The 21,722-nt window shown below is 49.7% G+C and overlaps 1 protein-coding gene across 2 annotated transcripts in view; it reads right to left on the reverse strand.

The window, feature by feature from the left end:
* LOC122559229 (sodium- and chloride-dependent creatine transporter 1-like) overlaps positions 1-21,722 on the reverse strand; it is a 132,059-nt gene that overhangs the window by 30,102 nt on the left and 80,235 nt on the right. For both annotated transcript variants that reach the window (XM_087994027.1, XM_087994028.1), the window contains 5 exons: positions 19,764-19,898; positions 19,285-19,388; positions 12,473-12,597; positions 4,794-4,906; positions 2,056-2,193 (listed from right to left, as the gene is read on the reverse strand). In XM_087994027.1, coding sequence (XP_087850153.1) covers positions 2,056-2,193; positions 4,794-4,906; positions 12,473-12,597; positions 19,285-19,388; positions 19,764-19,898 — 615 coding nt within the window. The remainder of the gene's footprint in view (positions 1-2,055; positions 2,194-4,793; positions 4,907-12,472; positions 12,598-19,284; positions 19,389-19,763; positions 19,899-21,722) is intronic.

Here is a 21,722-nt window from a genome sequence, read left to right on the forward strand (position 1 = left end):
GACAGGGACAGGATGGGGTTAGAGACAGAGTAAAGCTCCCTCTACACTGTCCCCATCAAACACACCCAGGACAGGGACAGCACGAAGTTAGAAAGAGTAAAGCTCCCTCTACACTGTCCCCCCATCAAACACTCCCAGGACAGGGACGGTACAGGGTTAGAGACAGAGTAAAGCTCCCTCTACACCGACCCCCCCTCAAACACACCCAGGACAGGGACGGTACAGGGTTAGAGACAAAGTACAGCTCCCTCTACACTGTCCCCCACCAAACACTCCCCAGGGCAAGGACAGCAAGGGGTTAGATACAGAGTATAGCTCCCTCTACACTGTCCCCCACCAAACACTCCCCAGGACAGGGACAGCACGGGGTTAGATACAGAGTAAAGCTCCCTCTACACTATCCCCCATCAAACACTCCCAGGACAGGGACAGCATGGGGTTAGACACAAAGTAAAGCTCCCTCTACACTGTCCCCATCAAACACTCCCAGGACAGGGGCAGCACGGGGTTAGATACAGAGTAAAGCTCCCTCTACACTGTCCCCCATCAAACACTCCCAGGACAGGGACAGCACAGAGTTAGATACAGAGTAAAGCTCTCTCTACACTGTCCCCCATCAAACACTCCCAGGACAGGGGCAGCACGGGGTTAGATACAAAGTACAGCTCCCTCTACACTGTCCCCCATCAAACACTCCCCAGGACCAGGACAGCACGGGGTTACATACAGAGTAAAGCTCCCTCTACACTGTCCCCCATCAAACACTCCCAGGACAGGGACAGCACGGGGTTAAATACAGAGTAAAGCTTCCTCTACACTGTCCCCCATCAAACACTCCCAGGACAAGGACAGCATGGGGTTAGGTACAGAGTAAAGCTCGCTCTACACTGTCCCCCATCAAACACTCCCAGGACAGGGACAGCACGGGGTTAGATACAGAGTAAAGCTCGCTCTACACTGTCCCCCATCAAACACTCCCCAGGGAAGGGACAGCAAGGAGTTAGATACGGAGTAAAGCTCCCTCTACACTGTCCCCCACCAAACACTCCCCAGGACAGGGACAGCATGGGGTTAGATACAGAGTAAAGCTCCCTCTACACTGTCCCCCACCAAACACTCCCCAGGTCAGGGACAGCACGGGGTTAGATACAGAGTAAAGCTCCCTCTACACAGTTGTAGTGTGTTTTCACCATCTGTCTCTGTGTTCTGTTGTGTTGTGGTTATGGGTTGGCTGATGATGGTTGTGGCTCTGAGCCAATGACAATTGAGAAGGTGCTCCTGTGACATGGTGGTAGTGTCCATATCTCTGTGCCAGGAGGTCTGGGTTCAGGCCCCACCTACATGTGGAGGTGTGTAATAATATCCTTGATCGGCCCTGGGTCAGAAACATTCTGCCAGGGTGATATGATGCCAGTGAGAGGCTTTTCTGAAAGCTGAGTTTATAACAAAGTCTGATATTATAGCAATGTGTCCAGCCTTAACAATGAAGGTGAGGGTTGAGTCCTGATTTACCTGACCTACTTTGAGCATGAGCTTAACTCTCTCAAGACCCAGCCAGTCACTAACTGTCCTGTCAGTGAGTGACCATTACCACTTCCCTCTGGTCCCTGCAGGGAAATCCCTTTCGCAAAGCTCAGGAATAATGCCAGTCTGTGAGACGATACAGAAACACAGCTTGAAATCATTCACTTTTCTCTTTTTGACTCTCTCCTGCTATCTCTCTCTCCCTGTGTGTGTCTCTGTCTCTCTATCTGACTGTCTCTATTTTCTCTGTCTCTGTGTCTCTCTCTCTGTCTCTCTAATGTTCTCTTTCTCTCTCTCTGTCTCTCACTCACTCCCTCTCTCAGTGTATATTGATCTATTGCTGAGTTTGTATTGATCAGTCCGCACGGATCAGTCCATATTGATCAGTGTGCATTGATCTAATTGGCTCAGCACAGACCTGCTGAGTCTCCTTCCCCCCTTCCACTCCTGAGGCACACACCAGGGGATTATTTCCATTGGCCCCCGCACCCCTCCCTTCCCACTTAGTCCCAGTTTGTCGCTCTTACTTACATTGGTCACCATGCACAGGTCAATGACAAAACAGATCAGGCAGCAAACAGCAACGACAATTTCTCTGCGCAGACCCCCGGACACGTACATTGGGAACAGATCCATGATTCCTGTGATAAACCCCTCGACTCCCACAAACTGTGCACAAGGAAAAGTGAGTTAGCCGCAGCCTGAATGGGTCAGGGCCCTTTGACCAGCCAGGCTGGGGGGGTCAGGGAATCATAGCACCATTCCAGCCATGCCTGACCCCCATGCCATGTCAGGTCATTCCAAACCACCAACCGAACCCTCCTGGTGCTGAGCTCCCACTGACGTTGGCACCATTGAGCTGGTGGGATGAAGGGACATTGGGTACAGTGAGTTCTTGGGGGGGGGGGGGGGGGCAGAGAGGGGCAACGGCTATCGATTTGAATATTGAAGTACCCAGTCATGGGTTTGACAACAACACCCCTGGGATATACCTGAACATTGCTGGACAGGCCCCACACTGAGGACCAGGCCTGAAGGGGCATCGAGGGCAGATTTGTGGCTGACCGGTCTGGGGAAGGGGATGGGGTTGGGGTGGGGGGGAGGTGTCTCGTGTGGCACCAATACTCACTCGGTGCCCCCCAGCAGAGCTGCAGCAGGAGACCACCCTCTGACAGCCTGATCAATATTGGCCCGTACGTGACCCAGTCCCATCACAAACATGGCTGACTCTTTAGTCTTCACTTGAGGTGGTCGTTCGAGTTATGAAGCTGCTCCTTGTGCTCCCCGGGGGAGCAGCAATAAATGCTGAAAATGTGTTGCTGGAAAAGCGCAGCAGGTCAGGCAGCATCCAAGGAACAGGAGAATCGACGTTTCGGGCATAAGCCCTTCTTCAGGAATGAGGAAAGTGTGTCCAGCAGGCTAAGATAAAAGGTAGGGAGGAGGGACTTGGGGGAGGGGCGTTGGAAATGCGATAGGTGGAAGGAGGTCAAGGTGAGGGTGATAGGCTGGAGTGGGGGTGGGGGCGGAGAGGTCAGGAAGAAGATTGCAGGTCAAGAAGGCGGTGCTGAGTCCGAGGGTTGGGACTGAGATAAGGTGGGGGGAGGGGAAATGAGGAAACTGGTGAAATCCGAGTTCATCCCTTGTGGTTGGAGGGTTCCTAGGCGGAAGATGAGGCGCTCTTCCTCCAACCGTCGTGTTGCCATGGTCTGGCGATGGAGGAGTCCAAGGACTTGCATGTCCTTGGCGGAGTGGGAGGGGGAGTTGAAGTGTTGAGCCACGGGGCGGTTGGGTTGGTTGGTCCGGGTGTCCCAGAGGTGTTCTCTGAAACGTTCCGCAAGTAGGCGGCCTATCTCCCCAATATAGAGGAGGCCACACCGGCTGCAGCGGATGCAGTAGATGATGTGGGTGGAGGTGCAGGTGAATCTGTGGCGGATATGGAAGTTTCCTTTGGGGCCTTGGAGGGAGGTGAGGGGGGAGGTGTGGGCGCAAGTTTTGCATTTCTTGCGGTTGCAGGGGAAGGTGCCGGAAGTGGAGGTTGGGTTGGTGGGGGGTGTGAACCTGACGAGGGAGTCGCAGAGGGAATGGTCTTTTCGGAACGCTGATAGGGGAGGGGAGGGAAATATATTCCTGGTGGTGGGGTCTGTTTGGAGGTGGCGGAAATGACGACGGATGATAAGATGTATCTGGAGGTTGGCGGGGTGGGGCTCAAGGGGTGAGGACCAGTGGGGTTGTCCTGGTGGCGATTGGAGGGGCGGGGCTCAAGGGCGGAGGAGCGGGAAGTGGAAGAGATGCGGTGGAGGGCATCGTCGACCACGTCGGGGGGGAAATTGCGGTCCTTGAAGAAGGAGGCCATCTGGGTTATACGGTTTTGTAACTGGTCCTCCTGGGAGCAGATGTGGCAGAGACGAAGGAATTGGGAGAATGGGATGGCGTTTTTACAGGGGGCAGGGTGGGAGGAGGTGTAGTCCAGGTAGCTGTGGGAGTCGGTCGGTTTGTAGTAGATGTCCGTGTTGATTCGTTCGCCCGAGATAGAAATGGAAAGGTCGAGGAAGGAGAGGGAGGAGTCTGAGACGGTCCAGGTGAATTTGAGGTCGGGGTGGAAGGTGTTGGTGAAGTGGATGAACTGTTCAACCTCCTCGTGGGAGCACGAGGCAGCGCCAATACAGTCATCGATGTAGCGGAGGAAAAGGTGGGGGGGGTGGGGCCAGTGTAGTTGCGGAAGATGGACTGTTCCACATATCCTACGAAGAGGCAGGCATAGCTGGGGCCCATGCGGGTGCCCATGGCTACTCCTTTGGTTTGGAGAACCACAAGGGATGAACTCAGATTTCTCCAGTTTCCTCATTTCCCCTCCCCCCACCTTATCTCAGTCCCAACCCTCGAACTCAGCACCACCTTCCTAACGTGCAATCTTCTTCCTGACAGCTCCGCCCCCACCCCCCACTCCAGCCTATCACCCTCACCTTGACCTCCTTCCACCTATCACATTCCCAACGCCCCTCCCCCAAGTCCCTCCTCCCTACCTTTTATCTTAGCCTGCTTGGCACACCCTCCTCATTCCTGAAGAAGGGCTCATGCCCGAAACGTCGATTCTCCTGTTCCCTGGATGCTGCCTGACCTGCTGCGCTTTTCCAGCAACACATTTTCAGCTCTGATCTCCAGCACCTGCAGTCCTCACTTTCTCCTCGAACAGCAATAAATGCCAACTTTGCCAGGGCTGCCCCTGTCCTGAGGGTAAATGAGGAATGGCAGTGAAATGAGCTACGTACCTGACTATCCAAGCCAAGGACCAGGAGCATGAAGAAAAACAGAGCTGCCCAGAGAGGGGCAATTGGCATCAGGGTCACCGCCTTGGGGTATGCAATAAAAGCCAGGCCAGGTCCTAGAGAGACAGAGAGGGGGCGCAGGATGAAATACTTCATTAACCTGTGGCCTCCTGCTTACCCATCCCCCAATCTATTTGTGTAAAATGATGGAATGACCACGGGGTGGCACGGTGGCTCAGTGGTTAGCACTGCTGCCTCACAGCGCCAGGGACCCAGCCTCGGGTGACTGTCTGTGTGCAGTTTGTACATTCTCCCTGTGTCTGTGTGCGTTTCCTCCCATAGTCCAAAGATGTTCGGGTTGGGGCGGATTGGCTGTGGCAGGGATAGTGGGGGGTGCTCTTCAGAAGTTCAATGTGGACTCATTGGGCTGAATGGTCTCTTTCTGCACTGTAGGGACTCAGTGATTCTATGGAGATGGAGAGCTGAGAACGTGGCTGGTGGAACCTTTAGTGCTGGGAATGGATTACAGGTGGCAGAGAGTGGGGAGTCTGTGGGATTCTCTGCACAGACAGCAGCAGCTGAGGCCAAAGAATGGGCTGTTTTGAGGAAGGAGTTAAATACAGTCCATCGGGCTCAAGGGAGAGAAGGGGATGGGGAGAAGATGGGAGCACAGACAGATAATCAGCCAGGTCCTATTGAACAGCAGAGCACACCCAGTGCTGCTGTTTCTGAAACATCTGGGGGTTCCGTGTACACCCGACAGCCAGGAGGCCTGAGAGCTGACCACTGAGGGAGCAGCTCTGGACACAGGAGCTGCCCGAGGCACGGAACAGGGGCAGGAGTCAGTGATGCTCCAGAGGGACACGGTCGGGATTACAGCTGGGATAATGAAGGGTCAGGAAATCCTGGGAGCGTTGACATTCCCCACAATCGGATCAGAGGCTTAGTCACAGAACCATCTCTGTTCCAGCCTGTTGGGGAGGAGGCTATGGAAGCAGGTTTACGGAGGGGAACAAGCTGAAGAGGAGAATGGCCAAAGCTGCAATCATATCGGCTGCCTGACCGAGAAGGAGGAAGTCAATCTGTCAGACAGGAAGTGACCTGGGCTGTGAAGAAAACTCCCAATTCCTTCAGGGAAAGCTGCTCACAGCTGGTGGAATATTGCGTGCAATTCTGGTCTCCCTGCTAGAGGAAAGGTGTTGTTCAACAAAAAGGGTTCAGAAAAGATTTACAAGGATGTTGCCAGGGTTGGAGGGTTTGAGCTACAGGGAGAGGCTGAACAGGCTGGGGCTGTTTTCCCTGGAGCGTCGGAGGCTGATGGGTGACCTTATAGCAGATGAATTAACAGCACAAATCATCGTGAATGATTATGATGTGGTAGGCAGCACAGAGACATGGTTACAGGAGGTTCAGGACTGGCAGTTAAACATCTAAGGATTTACAACTTATCGAAAAGACAGGGAGGTGGGCAGAGGGGGCAGGACTGCCTTGTTAGTTAAGAATGAGATTCAATCTATGCCACTGAATGTCGTCGGGATGTAGAGTCTGTGTGGGTGGAGTTGAGGAATCACAAAGGTAAAAAAAAACAATGGGAATTATGTACAGACCTCCCAGCAGTGGTCAGGACCAGGGGCACAACATGTACCGGGAAATAGATAGGGCATGTCAGAAAGGCAAGGTCACGGTGATCATGGGAGACTTCAATATGCAAATGGACTGGGTGAATAATGTTGCCGGTGGATCCAAAGAAGAGAACGCTTATAGGATGGCTTTTTGGAACAGTTTCTGATGGAGCCCACAAGGGAGCACGCTATTCTGGACTTAGTGCTATGTAATGAGCTAGACTTTATAAAAGATTTTAAAGTAAGGGAACACTTAGGAAGCAGCGATCATAATATGGTAGAGTTCAGTCTGCAGTTTGAAAGAGAGAAGGCAAAATCGGATGTAATGGTGTTACAGTTAAATAAAGGTAATTACAGGGGCATGAGAGAGGAACTGACGAAAATCGACTGGAAGCAGAGCCTAGTGGGGAAGACAGTAGAGCAACAATGGCAGGAGTTTCTGGTGTAATTGAGGTCACAGTACAGAGTTCATCCCAAAGAAAAGAAAGATTATCTGGGGTTGGGGGATTGGACAGCCATGGCTGACAAAAGAAGTCAGGAAATGTATCATAGAAAAAGCCTATAAAGTGGCCAAGAGCACTGGGAAATCAGAAGATTGGGAAGAGGACAAAAACAAACAGAGGATAACAAAGTGAGAAATAAGGAAGGAGAGGATCAAATAGACAATAGACAATAGGTGCAGGAGTAGGCCATTCAGCCCTTCAAGCCTGCACCACCATTCAATATGATCATGGCTGATCGTCCTTAATCAGTATCCTGTTCCTGCCTTATCCCCATAACCCTTGATCCCACAATCCTTGAGAGCTCTATCCAACTCTTTCTTAAATGAATCCAGAGACTGGGCCTCCACTGCCCTCTGGGGCAGAGCATTCCACACAGCCACCACTCTCTGGGTGAAGAAGTTTCTCCTCATCTCTGTCCTAAATGTCTACCCCGTATTTTTAAGCTGTGTCCTCTGGTTCGGCACTCACCCATCAGCGGAAACATGTTTCCTGCCTCCAGAGTGTCCAATCCTTTAATAATCTTATATGTCTCAATCAGGTCCCCTCTCAGTCTTCTAAACTCAAGGGTATACAAGCCCAGTCGCTCCAGTCTTTCAGCGTAAGGTAATCCTGCCATTTCAGGAATTGACCTCGTGAACCTACGCTGCACTCCCTCAATAGCCAGAATGTCTTTCCTCAAATTTGGAGACCAGAACTGCACACAGTACTCCAGGTGTGGTCTCACCAGGGTCCTGTGTAGCTGCAGAAGAACCTCTTTGCTTCTATACTCAATCCCTCTTGTTATGAAGGCCAGCATGCTATTAGCCTTCTTCACTACCTGCTGTACCTGCATGCTTACCTTCATTGACTGGTGTACAAGAACACCCAGATCTCTCTGTACTGCCCCTTTACCTAAATTGATTCCATTGAGGTAGTAATCTGCCTTCCTGTTCTTGCCACCAAAGTGGATAACCATACATTTATCCACATTAAACTGCATCTGCCATGCATCTGCCCACTCACCTAACTTGTCCAGGTCACCCTGTAATCTCCTAACATCCTCATCACATTTCACTCTGCCACCCAGCTTTGTATCATCAGCAAATTTGCTAATGTTATTGCTGATACCATCTTCTATATCATTAACATATATTGTAAAAAGCTGTGGTCCCAGCACTGATCCCTGCGGTACCCCACTGGTCACTGCCTGCCATTCTGAAATGGAGCCGTTTATCACTACTCTTTGTTTCCTATCAGCCAACCAATTTTCATCCAATCTAGTACTTTGCCCCCAATACCATGCGCCCTAATTTTACTCACTAACCTCCTGTGTGGGACTTTATCAAAAGCTTTCTGAAAGTCCAGGTACACTACATCTACTGGATCTCCCTCGTCCATCTTCAGAGTTACATCCTCAAAAAATTCCAGAAGATTAGTCAAGCATGATTTCCCATTCATAAATCTATACTGACTCTAACCTATCCTGTTACTACTATCCAGATGTGTCGTAATTTCATCCTTTATAATAGACTCCAGCATCTTTCCCACCACTGAGGTCAGACTAACTGGTCTATAATTTCCTGCTTTCTCTCTCCCACTTTTCTTAAAAAGTAGTATAACATTAGCCACCCTCCAATCCGCAGGAACCGACCCCGAATCTATCGAACTCTGGAAAATAATCACCAATGCATCTACGATTTTGCGAGCCACCTCCTTCAGTACCCTGGGATGTAGACCATCAGGCCCTGGGGACTTATCAACCTTCAGACCTAACAGTCTCTCCAACACCAAATCCTGGCAAATATAAATTCCCTTCAGTTCAGGTCCTTCAGCCCCTGTTACCTCAGGGAGATTGCTTGTGTCTTCCCCAGTGAACACAGATCTGAAGTACCAATTCAATTCTTCTGCCATTTCTTTGTTCCCCGTAATATATTCCCTGTTTCTGTCTTCAAGGGCCCAATTTTCGTCTTAACCATTTTTTTGCCTTGCACATACTTAAAAAAGCTTTTACTATCCTCCTTTATATTTTTGGCCAGTTTACCTTCATACCTCATTTTTCCTCTGTGTATTTCCTTCAGTAATCCTCTGTTGTTCTTTAAAAGCTTCCCAGTCCTCCGTTTTCCCACTTATCTGAGCTATGTTATACTTTTTCTCTTTTAACTTTATATGTTTCTTAACTTCCCTCGTCAGCCACGGCCACCCATGCCTCCTCCTGGGATCTTTCTTCCTTTTTGGAATGAACTGATCCTGCATCTTCTGCATTATACACAGAAATATCCGCCATTGTTCCTCCACTGTCATCCCTGCTAAGGTATTGCACCATTGACCTTTGGCCAGCTCCTCCCTCACAGCTCCATAGTTCCCTTTATTCAACAGAAATATTGTCACTTCTGACTGTACCCTCTCCCTCTCAAATTGCAGATTGAACTTATTGTATTATGGTCACTACTTCCCAATGGCTCCTTCACTTCGAGATCCCTGATCAATTCTGGTTCGTTGCACAATACCAGATCCAGAATTGCCTTCTCCCTGGTCGGCTCCAGCACCAGCTGCTCTAAGAATCCATCTCTGAGGCACTCCACAAAGTCTCTTTCTTGAGGCCCAATACCATCTTGCGGAGTGGACTTGATGGGCCGAATGGCCTTACTTCCACTCCTATGTCTTATCCTGATTCTCCCAGTCTACCTGCATGTTAAAATCCCCCATAACTGTAGTGACATCTTTGCGACAGGCCAATTTCAGCTCCTGATTCAACTTACATCCGACATCCAGACTACTGTTTGGGGGCCTGTAGATAACTCCCAAGAGGGTCTTTTTACCCTTAGTATTTCGCAGCTCTATCCACACTGACTCTACATCTCCTGATTCTAGGTCCCCCCGCGCAAGGGATTGAATATCATCCCTTACCAACATGGCCACCCCACCCCCTCTGCCCGTCAGTCTGTCCTTACGATAGCATGTGTAGCCTTGAATATTCATTTCCCAGGCCCTGTCCACTTGAAGCCACGTCTCAGTCATCCCCACAATATCGTATCTGCCAATTTCCAAAAGAGCCTCAAGCTCATCCATCTTATGTCTAATGCTTCATGCATTCATATATAGTATTTTTAATTTGTTACTACCCTCACCCTTCCCATCAACCCCTACTTCACTCAACTTTACAGCATGATCCCTTTCCGAGTTTTCTGCCTCATTGATATGAAGGTAAGCTAGCCAGTAATATTAGAAATGATAGCAAAAGTTTCTTTCAATAAGAAACCAACGAGAGGCAAAGGTAGACTTTGGGCCGCTCCAAACTGATGCAGGAAGCCTAGAGATGGGAGATAAGGAAATAGCAGGAGAACTTAACAAGTACTTTGTGTCAGTCTTCACAGTGGAAGACATGAGTAATATCCCAACAATTAAGGAGAGTCAGGGGGCAGAGTTGAGTGTGGCAGCCATTACAAAACAGAAAGCGCTAGAAAAGCTTAAAGGTCTAAAACTTGATAAATCTCCTGGCCCCAATGGGCCTACATCCTAGAGTTCTGAGGGAGGTGGCTGAGGAAATAGCGGAGGCGTTGGTTGAGATCTTTCAAAAATCACTGGAGTTAGGAAAGGTCCCGGATGATTGGAAAATCGCTGTTGTAACCCCCTTGTTTAAGAAAGGATCAAGACAAAATATGGAAAATTATAGGCCAATTAGCCTAACCTCGGTTGTTGGTAAAATTCTAGAATCCATTGTTAAGGATGAGGTTTCTAAATTCTTGGAAGTGCAGGGTCAGATTAGAAAAGTCAGCATGGATTTAGTAAGGGGAGATCGTGCCTGACAAACCTGTTAGAATTCTTTGAGAAGGTAACAAGTAGGTTAGACCAGGGAAACCCAGTGGATGTTATTTACCTAGACTTTCAAAAGGCCTTTGATAAGGTGCCACACGGGAGGCTGCTAGTAAGGTGAGGGCCCATGGTGTTCGAGGTGAGCTACTGGCATGGATTAAGGATTGGCTGTCTGACAGAAGGCAGAGAGTTGGGATAAAAGTTCTTTTTTGGAATTGCAACTAGTGACAAGTGGGGTCTGCAGGGTTCAGTGATGGGGTCGCAGCTGTTCACTTTATATATTAATGACCTGGATGAAGGGACTGGGGGTAGTCTGGCGAAGTTCACCGATGATACGAAGTTAGGTGGATAGGCAGGTAGGTCTGAGGAGGTTGGGAGGATACAGAAAGATTTAGACAGTTTAGGAGAGTGGTCCAGGAAATGGCTGATGAAATTCAACGTGAGCAATGATGAGAAAATTCCTAAAGCCAAAGTACAAAGGGATCTGGGAGTGCTAGTCCAGGATTGTCTAAAGGTTGATTTGCAGGTTGAGTCCATGGTTAATTTATCTCAAGATGGTTGGAATGTAAAAGCAGCGATGTGCTGAGACTTTATAAAGCTCTGGTTAGGCCCCATTCGGAGTACTGTGTCCAGTTTTGGTCCCCACACCTCAGGAAGGACATACTGGCACTGGAGCGTGTCCAGCGGAGATTCACACGGATGATCCCTGGAATGGTCGGCCGAACATACGAGGAACGGCTGAGGATCCTGGGATTGTATTAATTAGAGTTTAGAAGGTTGAGGGGAGATCTAATAGAAACTTACAAGATAATGCATGACTTAGAAAGGGTGGATGCTGGGAATTTGTTCCTGTCAGGCAGAGACACTAGGACCCGTGGGCACAGCCTTAGAATTAGCAGGGGTCACTTTAGAATGGAAATCAGGAGACATTTCTTCAGCCAGAGAGTGGTGGGCCTGTGGAATTCATTGCCATGGAGCACAGTGGAGGCCGAGACGTTAAATGTCTTCAAGGCAGAGATTGATAAATTCTTAATCTCGTAAGGAATTAAGGGATACGGGGAGAGTGCGGTTAAGTGGAGTTAAAATGCCCATCAGCCATGATTGAATAGCGGAGTGGACTCGATGGGCCGAATGGCCTTACTTTCACTCCTAATTCTTAAGGTCTTATAGAGGTTTATAAAATGAGGGGCACAGATAGGATAAATAGACAAGGTCTTTTTCCCTGGGGTCGGGGAGTCCAGAAGTAGAAGGCTAGGTTTAGGGTGAGAGGGGAAATATATAAAAGAGACCTAAGGGGCAACTTTTTCACACAGAGGGTGGTACGGCTATGGAATGAGCTCCCAGAGGAAGTGGTGGAGGCTGGTACAATTGCAACATTTAAAAGGCATTTGGAAGGGTATAAGAATAGGAAGGGTTTGGAGGGATATGGACCGGGTGCTGGCAGGTGGGACTAGATTGGGTTGGGATATCTGGCCGGTATGGACGAGTTGCACTGAAGGGTCTATTTCTGTGCTGTACATCTCTATGACTACATCTCCAAGCCAGGCCCAAGCTATATCCAATCTCCTGTTACCCTAATGACATCTCAGCCCATCCCAAGTTGGTTCTATTGGGTGTCTCCCCCAAGTGTCTCTCTGGTTCCTCAAGCCTAATGTCATGATGACAGTTAACCGTGTCCCTCTGGAAGCTGAAGGGAGATGTGATGGTAAGTCCCTTCCCAGTTTTGACAGCTCTGTATTCTGCTGCTCACTGTGTGTGCTCTCACCAGACTCAGCCACTTTGGAGATGTCCATCCCTTGTTCCGACGCCATAAAACCAAGTACAGAGAACACAACAAACCCTGAGAAGAAGCTGGTGGTGCTGTTAATCAGAGCCAGGAGGTATGCATCTCTGCAAACAAAGCACGCAGATACAGGCGGAGTTATCGTCTTGCAGCAGGAAGTTCAAATCAAGTTCCAAATTTACAACTCCTTTAAATACTTAGCCCAGAGGAGGAAATTCCCACTCCCCCCAACCCGCAGAGGTACACACCCGCTTTAATGAGCTCATCCAAACCTGACTACAGACCCAAGATAATAAAATCAGAATTGAAGGTGTTACCGGTTTATGTCTGGTAGCAGAACAGCCTGTGGAGACACTCAGGAATACATACTCTTTGGCTGCAAAGGCCCGAAGCAGTTAAGGGTACAGGAAGGATTGGACACACACAAGAGCACATTAGTAACAGACAGAGATAACGTGGTATTGATAAAGAGCAGATATGCTGCTGAGGCCAACAGCAGCACCAAACACAAACTCAGGATTCCCACCAGGAACAGGTGGCTCACACCGAACACGTTCCAAACAGATTCCAATCCCACTCAGAGGGATAGTGAGAGAGGGAGAACGAGGGACGGTAACGTTACCATTCAGCGGAGGGCATCAAAAAATCACAACTGTACAAAGAAATATCCAAACATAACAGCTTGATTAATTGTACAACGCTGTCACTGCCGAGGAAGAGGGAGAAAATTCACTCAAAGTCATACCTGTCTACAGGTAACTCTGCACTGACTCAGACCTGTCTACAGATAACTTCACACCGACTCAGATCTGTCTACAGGTAACTCCACACCAACTCAGACCTGTCTACAGGTAACTCTGCACTGACTCATACCTGTCTACAGGTAACTCCGCACTGACTCATACCTGTCTACAGGTAACTCCGCACTGACTCAGACCTGTGTACAGGTAACTCTGCACTGACTTAGACCTGTCTACAGATAACTCCACACTGACTCATACCTGTCTACAGGTAACTCCGCACTGACTCAGACCTGTCTACAGGTAACTCTGCACTGACTCAGACCTGTCTACAGGTAACTCTCCACTGACTCAGACCCGTCTACAGATAACTCCACACCAACTCAGATCTGTCTACAGGTAACTCCACACCGACTCAGACCTGTCTACAGGTAACTCTCCACTGACTCAGACCCGTCTACAGATAACTCCACACCAACTCAGATCTGTCTACAGGTAACTCCACACCGACTCAGACCTGTCTACAGTTCACTCTGCACTGACTCAGACCTGTCTACAGGTAACTCCACACTGCAACATACCTGTCTACAGGTAACTCTGCACTGACTCATACCTGTCTACAGGTAACTCCACACTGCGACATACCTGTCTACAGGTAACTCCACACTGCGACATACCTGTCTACAGGTAATTCTGCACTGACTCATACCTGTCTACAGGTGACTCCACACTGACTCATACCTGTCCACAGGTGACTCCACACTGACTCAGACCTGTCCACAGGTAACTCCACACTGGCTTATACCTGTCCACAGGTGACTCCACAGTGACTCATACCTGTCCATAGGTGACTCCACACTGACTCAGACCTGTCCACAGGTAACTCCACACTGACTCAGACCTGACTACAAATAACTCCACACTGCGACACACCTGTCTACAGGTAACTCTGCACTGACTCAGACGTGTCCACAGGTAACTCCGCATTGACTCAGACCTGTGTACAGGGAACTCCATACTGACTCATACCTGTCCACAGGTAACTCCGCACTGACTCAGACCTGTCCACAGGTAACTCCACACTGACTCAGACCTGTCTACAGGTAACTCTGCACTGCGACACACCTGTCTACAGGTAACTCCGCACTGCGACACACCTGTCTACGGGTAACTCCACACTGACTCAGACCTGTCTACGGGTAACTCCACACTGACTCAGACCTGTCTACAGGTAACTCTGCACTGCGACACACCTGTCTACAGGTAACTCCGCACTGACTCATACCTGTCTACAGGTAATTCTGCACTGACTCATACCTGTCTACAGGTGACTCCACACTGACTCATACCTGTCCACAGGTGACTCCACACTGACTCATACCTGTCTACAGGTAACTCCACACTGACTTATACCTGTCCACAGGTAACTCTGCACTGACACAGACCTGTCTCTAGGTCTCTCCACAGTCTCACACACAGACTGCTGGGTGCTCCCCCTGAGCTGACTATGCTTTAGTCGCTGATTGTGATTGGACTGCCTCTTATCGGAGGGCCATACAGGAGGAAGGTGATGGTTCCAGCTGGTACCCCACAATATTCCGACCCTTCCAGCTGATGCCAAGGGACCTTCAGCATAAACCCAAACATTTACCGGAAAATGCCAACCTTTTCAGAGGTCTGTACAGATCCCAATCTCAGAAACATAAACCCCATCAATCCATGAAGATAAACCTGGGAGAGTGAGTTCTCTCTCACTTAGCGTGGGACTTGGACAGAGACAGTGTCTTGCTGCGTGTGGATCAGCATCTACTGGCTGTGCAGTCATTCAGCTCTCTCTCACTGCGGGAATATACCGGACCTGGTATACATTGGCTTGAGTTTGTTCTTAAGGTGTTCTCTGTGTCCAAGAAAACAGAGACTAATCTTGTTCACTGGGGTGAACAAGGTCAGATCCACATCGGGCAGACCACTGTAGCAGGGCGGCAGAGAGTATGGGGTTAAAGGGCCGACTCTCACTGATGTACAGACACAATCGGTGAGACTGCTGAGACTGTCCAAGAAGGACAGGGAAAGGACACTCACTCCACTCCATTCCATGGTCCTGCACTGAATATTCCCGAAGGATTGGTGCATCATGATGTAAAACCCCCAACAACCACAAACCTTTCTGAAGGTCATCATTACCAGGAGCATGTGACACACACACTCTCCCTGTCCACTCAGAATGTGCAGCGCAATGGGTTGGGGGTGGGGGGGGGGGGGGAGGTGTTCCATCATTTCAGAGGGGCAGTTCGAAATCAACCCCATTGCTGTGGGTCTGGAGCCACACAGAATCTGAATGGCCACACAATAGGCCCAGATTGGGTAAGGATTTCCTTCCCTAAAGGACAGTAGTGAATCAGTTAGGATTTTATGACAATCCAACAGTTCATTTGTTAGCTTTTGTTTTGCAGTTTTCATTTGGAGAACTGCCACTATTCCTCGAGCCTACGCTGTCTTGTCCGAAGGTGGACAGTGCTGGGGGACCAGCACAAATCCTACTTTCAGTGCCAGTTCCCCCAGTCAGACACCACCAGCTCCAGCCCCCCTCAGTGACCCTTAACCTGGGGTGAAGGGGGAAAGCTCAGTCCCAGCAGCCCCTCCTCCAGGGTGTCTGCAATCGGTCACCCAGTGACCTGTCGAGAAGCAGACTGTGGTCAGATAGTGAGAGTGATGCAAGGACAATGTGGGTCAGGAAAGGCTGGCATGTGATGCACAATAGGTGCATCGGCTCGAATTTACCGGAGAAAGTGATGAGGTGCAGAAAAATACTTGTCAATAATTGGTTAATAAGACAATCATCACTCATGCAGGTAACACGGGTGGGGGGAGGGAATATGCAGGACTGCCACTGTGTTATCGAGAGGCAAACGTTCTCTCACTGTAGATCGACTGAAGCAATGCAGTTCACTATTTCAAACAACGATCCAACCAGCGAAAACAAAAATCTCCTCTCAGACTCCGGGGTTTGAATTCATTTTGGGGTCTAGAGTTGATTTGGGTTAAAGCCACACAGAATCTGAATGGCCACACATAGACAGGAATTACTCAATGATTCATCACAGAATTACCCCCAAATTAACAAAATCCTGAGAAAGGGACAGCGAGATCAGGGGTTAGGGTTCGGGTTAGGGTCAGGTTGGGGTGAGGGTCAGGGTTAGGTTAGGGTTAGGGTTGGGGTTAGGGTCAGGGTTAGGTTCAGGGTTGAGGTGAGGGTCAGGGTTGGGGTGAGGGTCAGGGTTAGGGTTAGGTTAGGGTTGGGGGTTAGGATCAGGGTTAGGTTAGGGATAGGATTAGGGTCAGGGTCAGGGTTAGGGTTAGGGTGAGGGAGAGGGTTAGGTTAGGTTTAGGGTTGGAGTTAGGATCAGGGTTAGGTTCAGGGTTGGGGTTAGGGTCAAGGTTAGGTTCAGGGTTGGGGTTAGGGTTAGGGCATGAAAGGCTGATGAAGATGAAGTTTCTCCTTGCATTTGTATAGCTGCTGGGAGGAGGAGGTTGGATCAAGATGAGGAGGTTGTTGGGCTGGGAGGATGTAGAAGGTGGGTTGTCAGATGAAGAAGAGATAGGGTTGGATGTGCAGAGTGTGTTGAAGAAGGAGGGTGAGTTGGTGAGGAGGTTGGGTTGAGGTGATGAAGCTGGCTGGAAGTGGAAGAGGGTAGGCCAGGAGGATGTGGAGGGTAAGGGTTGGATGAGGAAGTGAGTGTGGACAGCACAATGTCCTCCATCACCTGGTCATCTTACCTGCAGGTGAAGGCCAAGTTCCTGGAAGCTCAGGGTTTTGCATAAACACTAGATCTTAGCTTTAAACAGGCTAATAAAATACAGCAGATAGGTAGGTCGGCAAAGTAGAACATTAGACGTTGAACAATATAAGAGAACCTAAAAAACCTTCTGATAAAGCATGGCCACCCCATCCATCCCTGGACCTGGTCGAAAAATCCCAGGAAAATGCATCTCTTGTTGCTTTTGCTCCTGTAGAATTGCGATGTTAGCTCCTGTCCCAGAACTGCCAACCGCAAGGTGCAGAACCCAACGGGATATACAGCACCTCAAGAACTGAGTCCCAAAGACATTGAGAACCTCCAGACTGAGCTGGACAGATTTGTCCTCAGGAGTGAGGTGAAGATGAAGATGGCCATGAGTGTGTATCAGTAAATGACACAGACAGGGACAGCCCAGTCACTAGTGATCTTCCAGGAGATTGGAACAGGAGCACAGTTAGATGCACACTTCAGGTGAAGTGGAGTCAGGGGGCTCCTATTGCTCAGACAGGGCTGGGTGGGTGGGTGGGGGTAGGTTCTGTCCAATTGGTTGTGTAAGAGCTGACCAAATGTCACAGTTGGAAATATTCACAATGTGTTAATCTCAAAAACAGCCGTCGCTATCCATAACTAGACAGTGGGAGTTGGGGAGAACATCATCTCCTGATTGTGCTGCACAGTAACCTGGTGATTCATACCCAGAATCACTCACTCACTCCCAGCAGAGGAATGATCCAGAATTGAAGGATTTCTTACAAGCGACCACTTTTCTGTTCTTCTCAATAAACAGCTGAATTTGGAAGCAGTGAGTCGTGGTGGCCAGGGGCTCAGTGCCAGGAGAGGGCAGAGGAAACTGATTCAACGGAAACATTCAAAAAGGGCAGCTGGGGAAATACTGGAAGGAAGAGAATCCCAGGACCATGAGGAAGAGCTGAAGAAAGTGGGATCCTTTGGAAAACTCTTTCAATGAGCATGGTCAGACATGTTGGGCCAAATGGCCTCCTCTTATGCTGTCAGAGTCTACGGCTAATGTACAAACATATTTAATCAGAGAGGTAGCACCCATCCGGGGTACTGGGCACTGTGCCAATAGTAGGGAGGTGTGTAATGGGTGTGCAGCTCTCCTGGTTTCAGGCTGGGTTCAGGTACCGCACACATCATCACTGAGGGGCTGTGCTGGATCCCAGTACTGCTGCTGTCAGCTCGGAGTCAGACTCATGACAGGAAAAAGGAACACAGCACACCTTCCTCTGTGTGGCTCCTGCCCAGGGTTCAGCCCAGCATTTTTCTGAAGGATTCCTATCGTTATGGGGGAATGAGAATTCCCTGTGACAAACACCAATGGCAGTGATTGGCAGCTACAGTAGGCAGATACGTGGCCCTCCCTCAAACAGGTCTGTGCCCGGGAGCGCTTTCCATCTTACATAGCGCCCTCTCTGCTGGTCCCTCCTCAGGACATTGATAGGGCTCCATTTCCCAGGTTTCCATCACCCTCCACCATCTTGTAGCCCAACGTGGTTCAGACCACTGTGTGGGAACTGGGATTGTCCCTCCTCAGACAGCGAGCTCCCCTCTCTCCTGCAATATATTGCCAGGCTGTAGGACATTGCTGTTTAGAGAATGGCTGGGGGTGGGTCTGCCCAGCACTGACACGTGGTTAAGGATAAAGGTGAATGACCCTAATGGCTTTGATCTCTGCCAATCCTCAGTTTCTCTTTGCTCTGGCATACGCCATCATCTTCAGCTTTTCAGTCTGGACCAGAGTCCACTTGGCTTTCAGTGCTGGCTCCCACAGCGGAACAGCTGTCCTGGTAAGAGCCAGCGTTACCCTACGCGTCCCCACTACAATCCCCTCCCTCGCCCACCCACCCCAGTTCCTCAGGCCACGTATCTGTAGCTGTCAATCACTCACACGCAGCACACCCCCGCGGGGGGCGGGGGGGGGCGGGGGAGGGTAGCCATGAACAAGGGGAATATGCTGCTTGCTCCCCACTATGTTTAGGTGATGTACCTCCCAGGGTTTGCTGGGTGGGGGGGCCTGAGGGTGAAGGGCATGGGGGTGACTACATGGGCAGGGGGCAGAGGTCAGTCTGTGAGTTGCACACATCACAGATACAAGAACAACGCTTGCTGACACCAGGGAGCTGGTCCCATCCTTCCACAGCATCCCCTTCCACTTGCGAAAACACCCAAAATGGACTGTTTCTTTGGAGAGAAAAGTAATGAACAAAGTGTATCTCCTGTGTTGCTAGGTTACCTGTAGCAGTTGTTGTGAAAACGATTGTAGCTGCCTAGTGCTGTGAGTGCTCCTAATCCAATCGCATATGAGAAAAAGATCTGGGTTCCTGCATCAATCCAAACCTTCAAGAGAAATCAAGTAAAATAAAACATTCTATAAACCAACAGCAGCATGTGTGGAAGCAATATGGGGCGGCCAGTCCATGGGTTTGAATTAAAGAAACCTAAAAAAAACCCAACATCATCAACAACAAATTATATTTCTGACAAACTGCATTATGTTACAGGAGGACGAGGCAATGCTCCTAGTCATTTCACAGCAGCTTCCCAATAACTTCACCAACAGGGAACTGGCCAATAGTCAAAACATACAAGAGGAAAGATTTCAGCCCAATGCAATCGAATTAGGGAAACACTGCGAGATTCAGAAGGAGGACGAGGGGAAGAGACAGAAAAAAAAATCACGACGGTGAGGGGAAGCGAATACACAATGGTTACCTGAGCTTCACCAAGCTTGGACCAATCAGGTTTCAAATAATAAATGATGCCGTCCAGAGCTCCTGGTAATGAGACGCCATGGGCAAGGAGGATGACCAGAACGAGATAGGGGAACAGAGCCGTGAAATAGACCACCTGCAAATGGAGGGAGGGGGAGAGAGAGAGAGAGAGAGAGGGGGAGTGAGAGGGAGAGAGGGGAGGGGAGAAGGAGAGAGGGGAGGGGAGAAGGAGAGAGAGAGTGGGGGAGAGAGGTGGGGGAGAAGGAGGAGGGGAAGAGGGAAAGAGAGAGGGGGGGGAGAGAGTGAGAATGAGGGAGAGAGAGAGAGGGAGGGAGAGAGAGTGAGAATGAGGGAGAGAGAGAGAGAGAGGGAGGGGGAGCGAGTGAGAATGAGGGAGAGAGAGAGGGAGAGAGAGAGAGAGAGAGAGAGAGGTCAATGGGGCAACTCCATCTCCTTCAGGGCTCACCCAAAACACAACAACGTTTACTGACCCATCTCTTCACCTGGACGTTCCTGCATTAGAAATATTTCTCGGGTTTCTCCTTAACAAATGATTTTCTTGTCGGAAACATCTGATTGGATCATTCAACTTTCTAAGTGGTAGGTCTGGATGAGCGAGCACCAATCAACAGAATTCCCTCCCTCAGGGCATTGTGGGTCAACCCACAGCACATGGACTGCAGCGGATCATGCAGACAGCTCACCCCCACCTTCTCAATCCCTGCTATTGGAAGGATGTTATTAAGTTGGAAAGGATGCCACAAGAATTTACAAGGAGATTACCAGTTCTGGAGGGTTTGAGCTATATGGAGAGGCTGGGGTCGTTTTCCCTGGAGCGTTAGAGGCTGAGGGGTGACCTTATAGAGGTTTATAAAATCATCAGGGACATGGATCGGATAAATAGATAAAGTCTCTTCCCTGGGGTGGGGTAGTCCAGAACTAGAGGGCATAGGATTAAGATGAAGGGGGAAAAATATAAAAGGGACCTGAGGGGTAACATTTTCACACAGAGGTTTTTTAAAAACAAATTATTCATTTTTTAGTGGGACATAGGCATCGCTGGCTGGGCCCAGCATTTATTACCCATCCCTAGTTGCCCCTTGAGAAGGAGGGGGTGAGCTGCTTTCTTGACCCGCTGCAGTCCATGTGCTGTGGATAGACCCACGATGCCCTTAGGGAGGGAATTCCAGGATTCTGACCCAGGGGCAGTGGAGGAAAAGCGATATATTTCCAGGTCAGGATGGTGAGTGGTTTGGAGGGGAACTTGCAGGAGATGGTGTTCCCATGTATCTGCTGCCCTTGTCCTTCTAGATGGAAGTGGCTGTGGGTTTGGAAGGTGCTGTCTGAGGATCTTTGGTGAGTTTCTGCAGTGCATCTTGTAGATGGTACACACTGCTGTTACTGAGTGTGGGTGGGGGAGGGAGTGGGTGCTTGTGGATGTGGGGCCAATCAAGCGGCTGCTTTGTCCTGGATGGTGTTGAGCTTCTTGAGCGTTGTTGGAGTTGCCCCCATCCAGGGCAAGTGCGGAGTATTCCATCCCACTCCTGACTGGTGCCTTGTAGATGGTGGACAGACTTCAGGGAGTCAGGAGGGGAGTTACTCACCGCAGTATTCCCAATCTCTGACCTGTTCTTGTAGCCGCTGTGTTTATGGGGTGAGTCCAATCCAGTTTCTAGACAATGGTAACTGCTAAGTTGTTGATAGTGGGGGATTCAGTGATGTGAACACCATTGAATGCCAAGGGGCTGTGGATTGATGGTCTCTTATTGAAGATGGTCATAGCCTGGCATTTGTGTGGCATGATGTTACTTGCCACTTGTCAGCCCAAAGCTGAAAAATGTGTTGCTGGAAAAGCGCAGCAGGTCAGGCAGCATCAAAGAGCAGGAGAATCGACGAATCCTGAAGAAGGGCTTATGCCCGAAACGTCGATTCTCCTGCTCCTTTGATGATGCCTGACCTG

This window comes from Chiloscyllium plagiosum, unplaced genomic scaffold (genome assembly GCF_037043375.1).
Source record: "Chiloscyllium plagiosum isolate Xiang-an unplaced genomic scaffold, Cpla_swu_hap1 HiC_scaffold_14, whole genome shotgun sequence".
Classification (NCBI taxonomy): Eukaryota; Metazoa; Chordata; class Chondrichthyes; order Orectolobiformes; family Hemiscylliidae; genus Chiloscyllium; species Chiloscyllium plagiosum.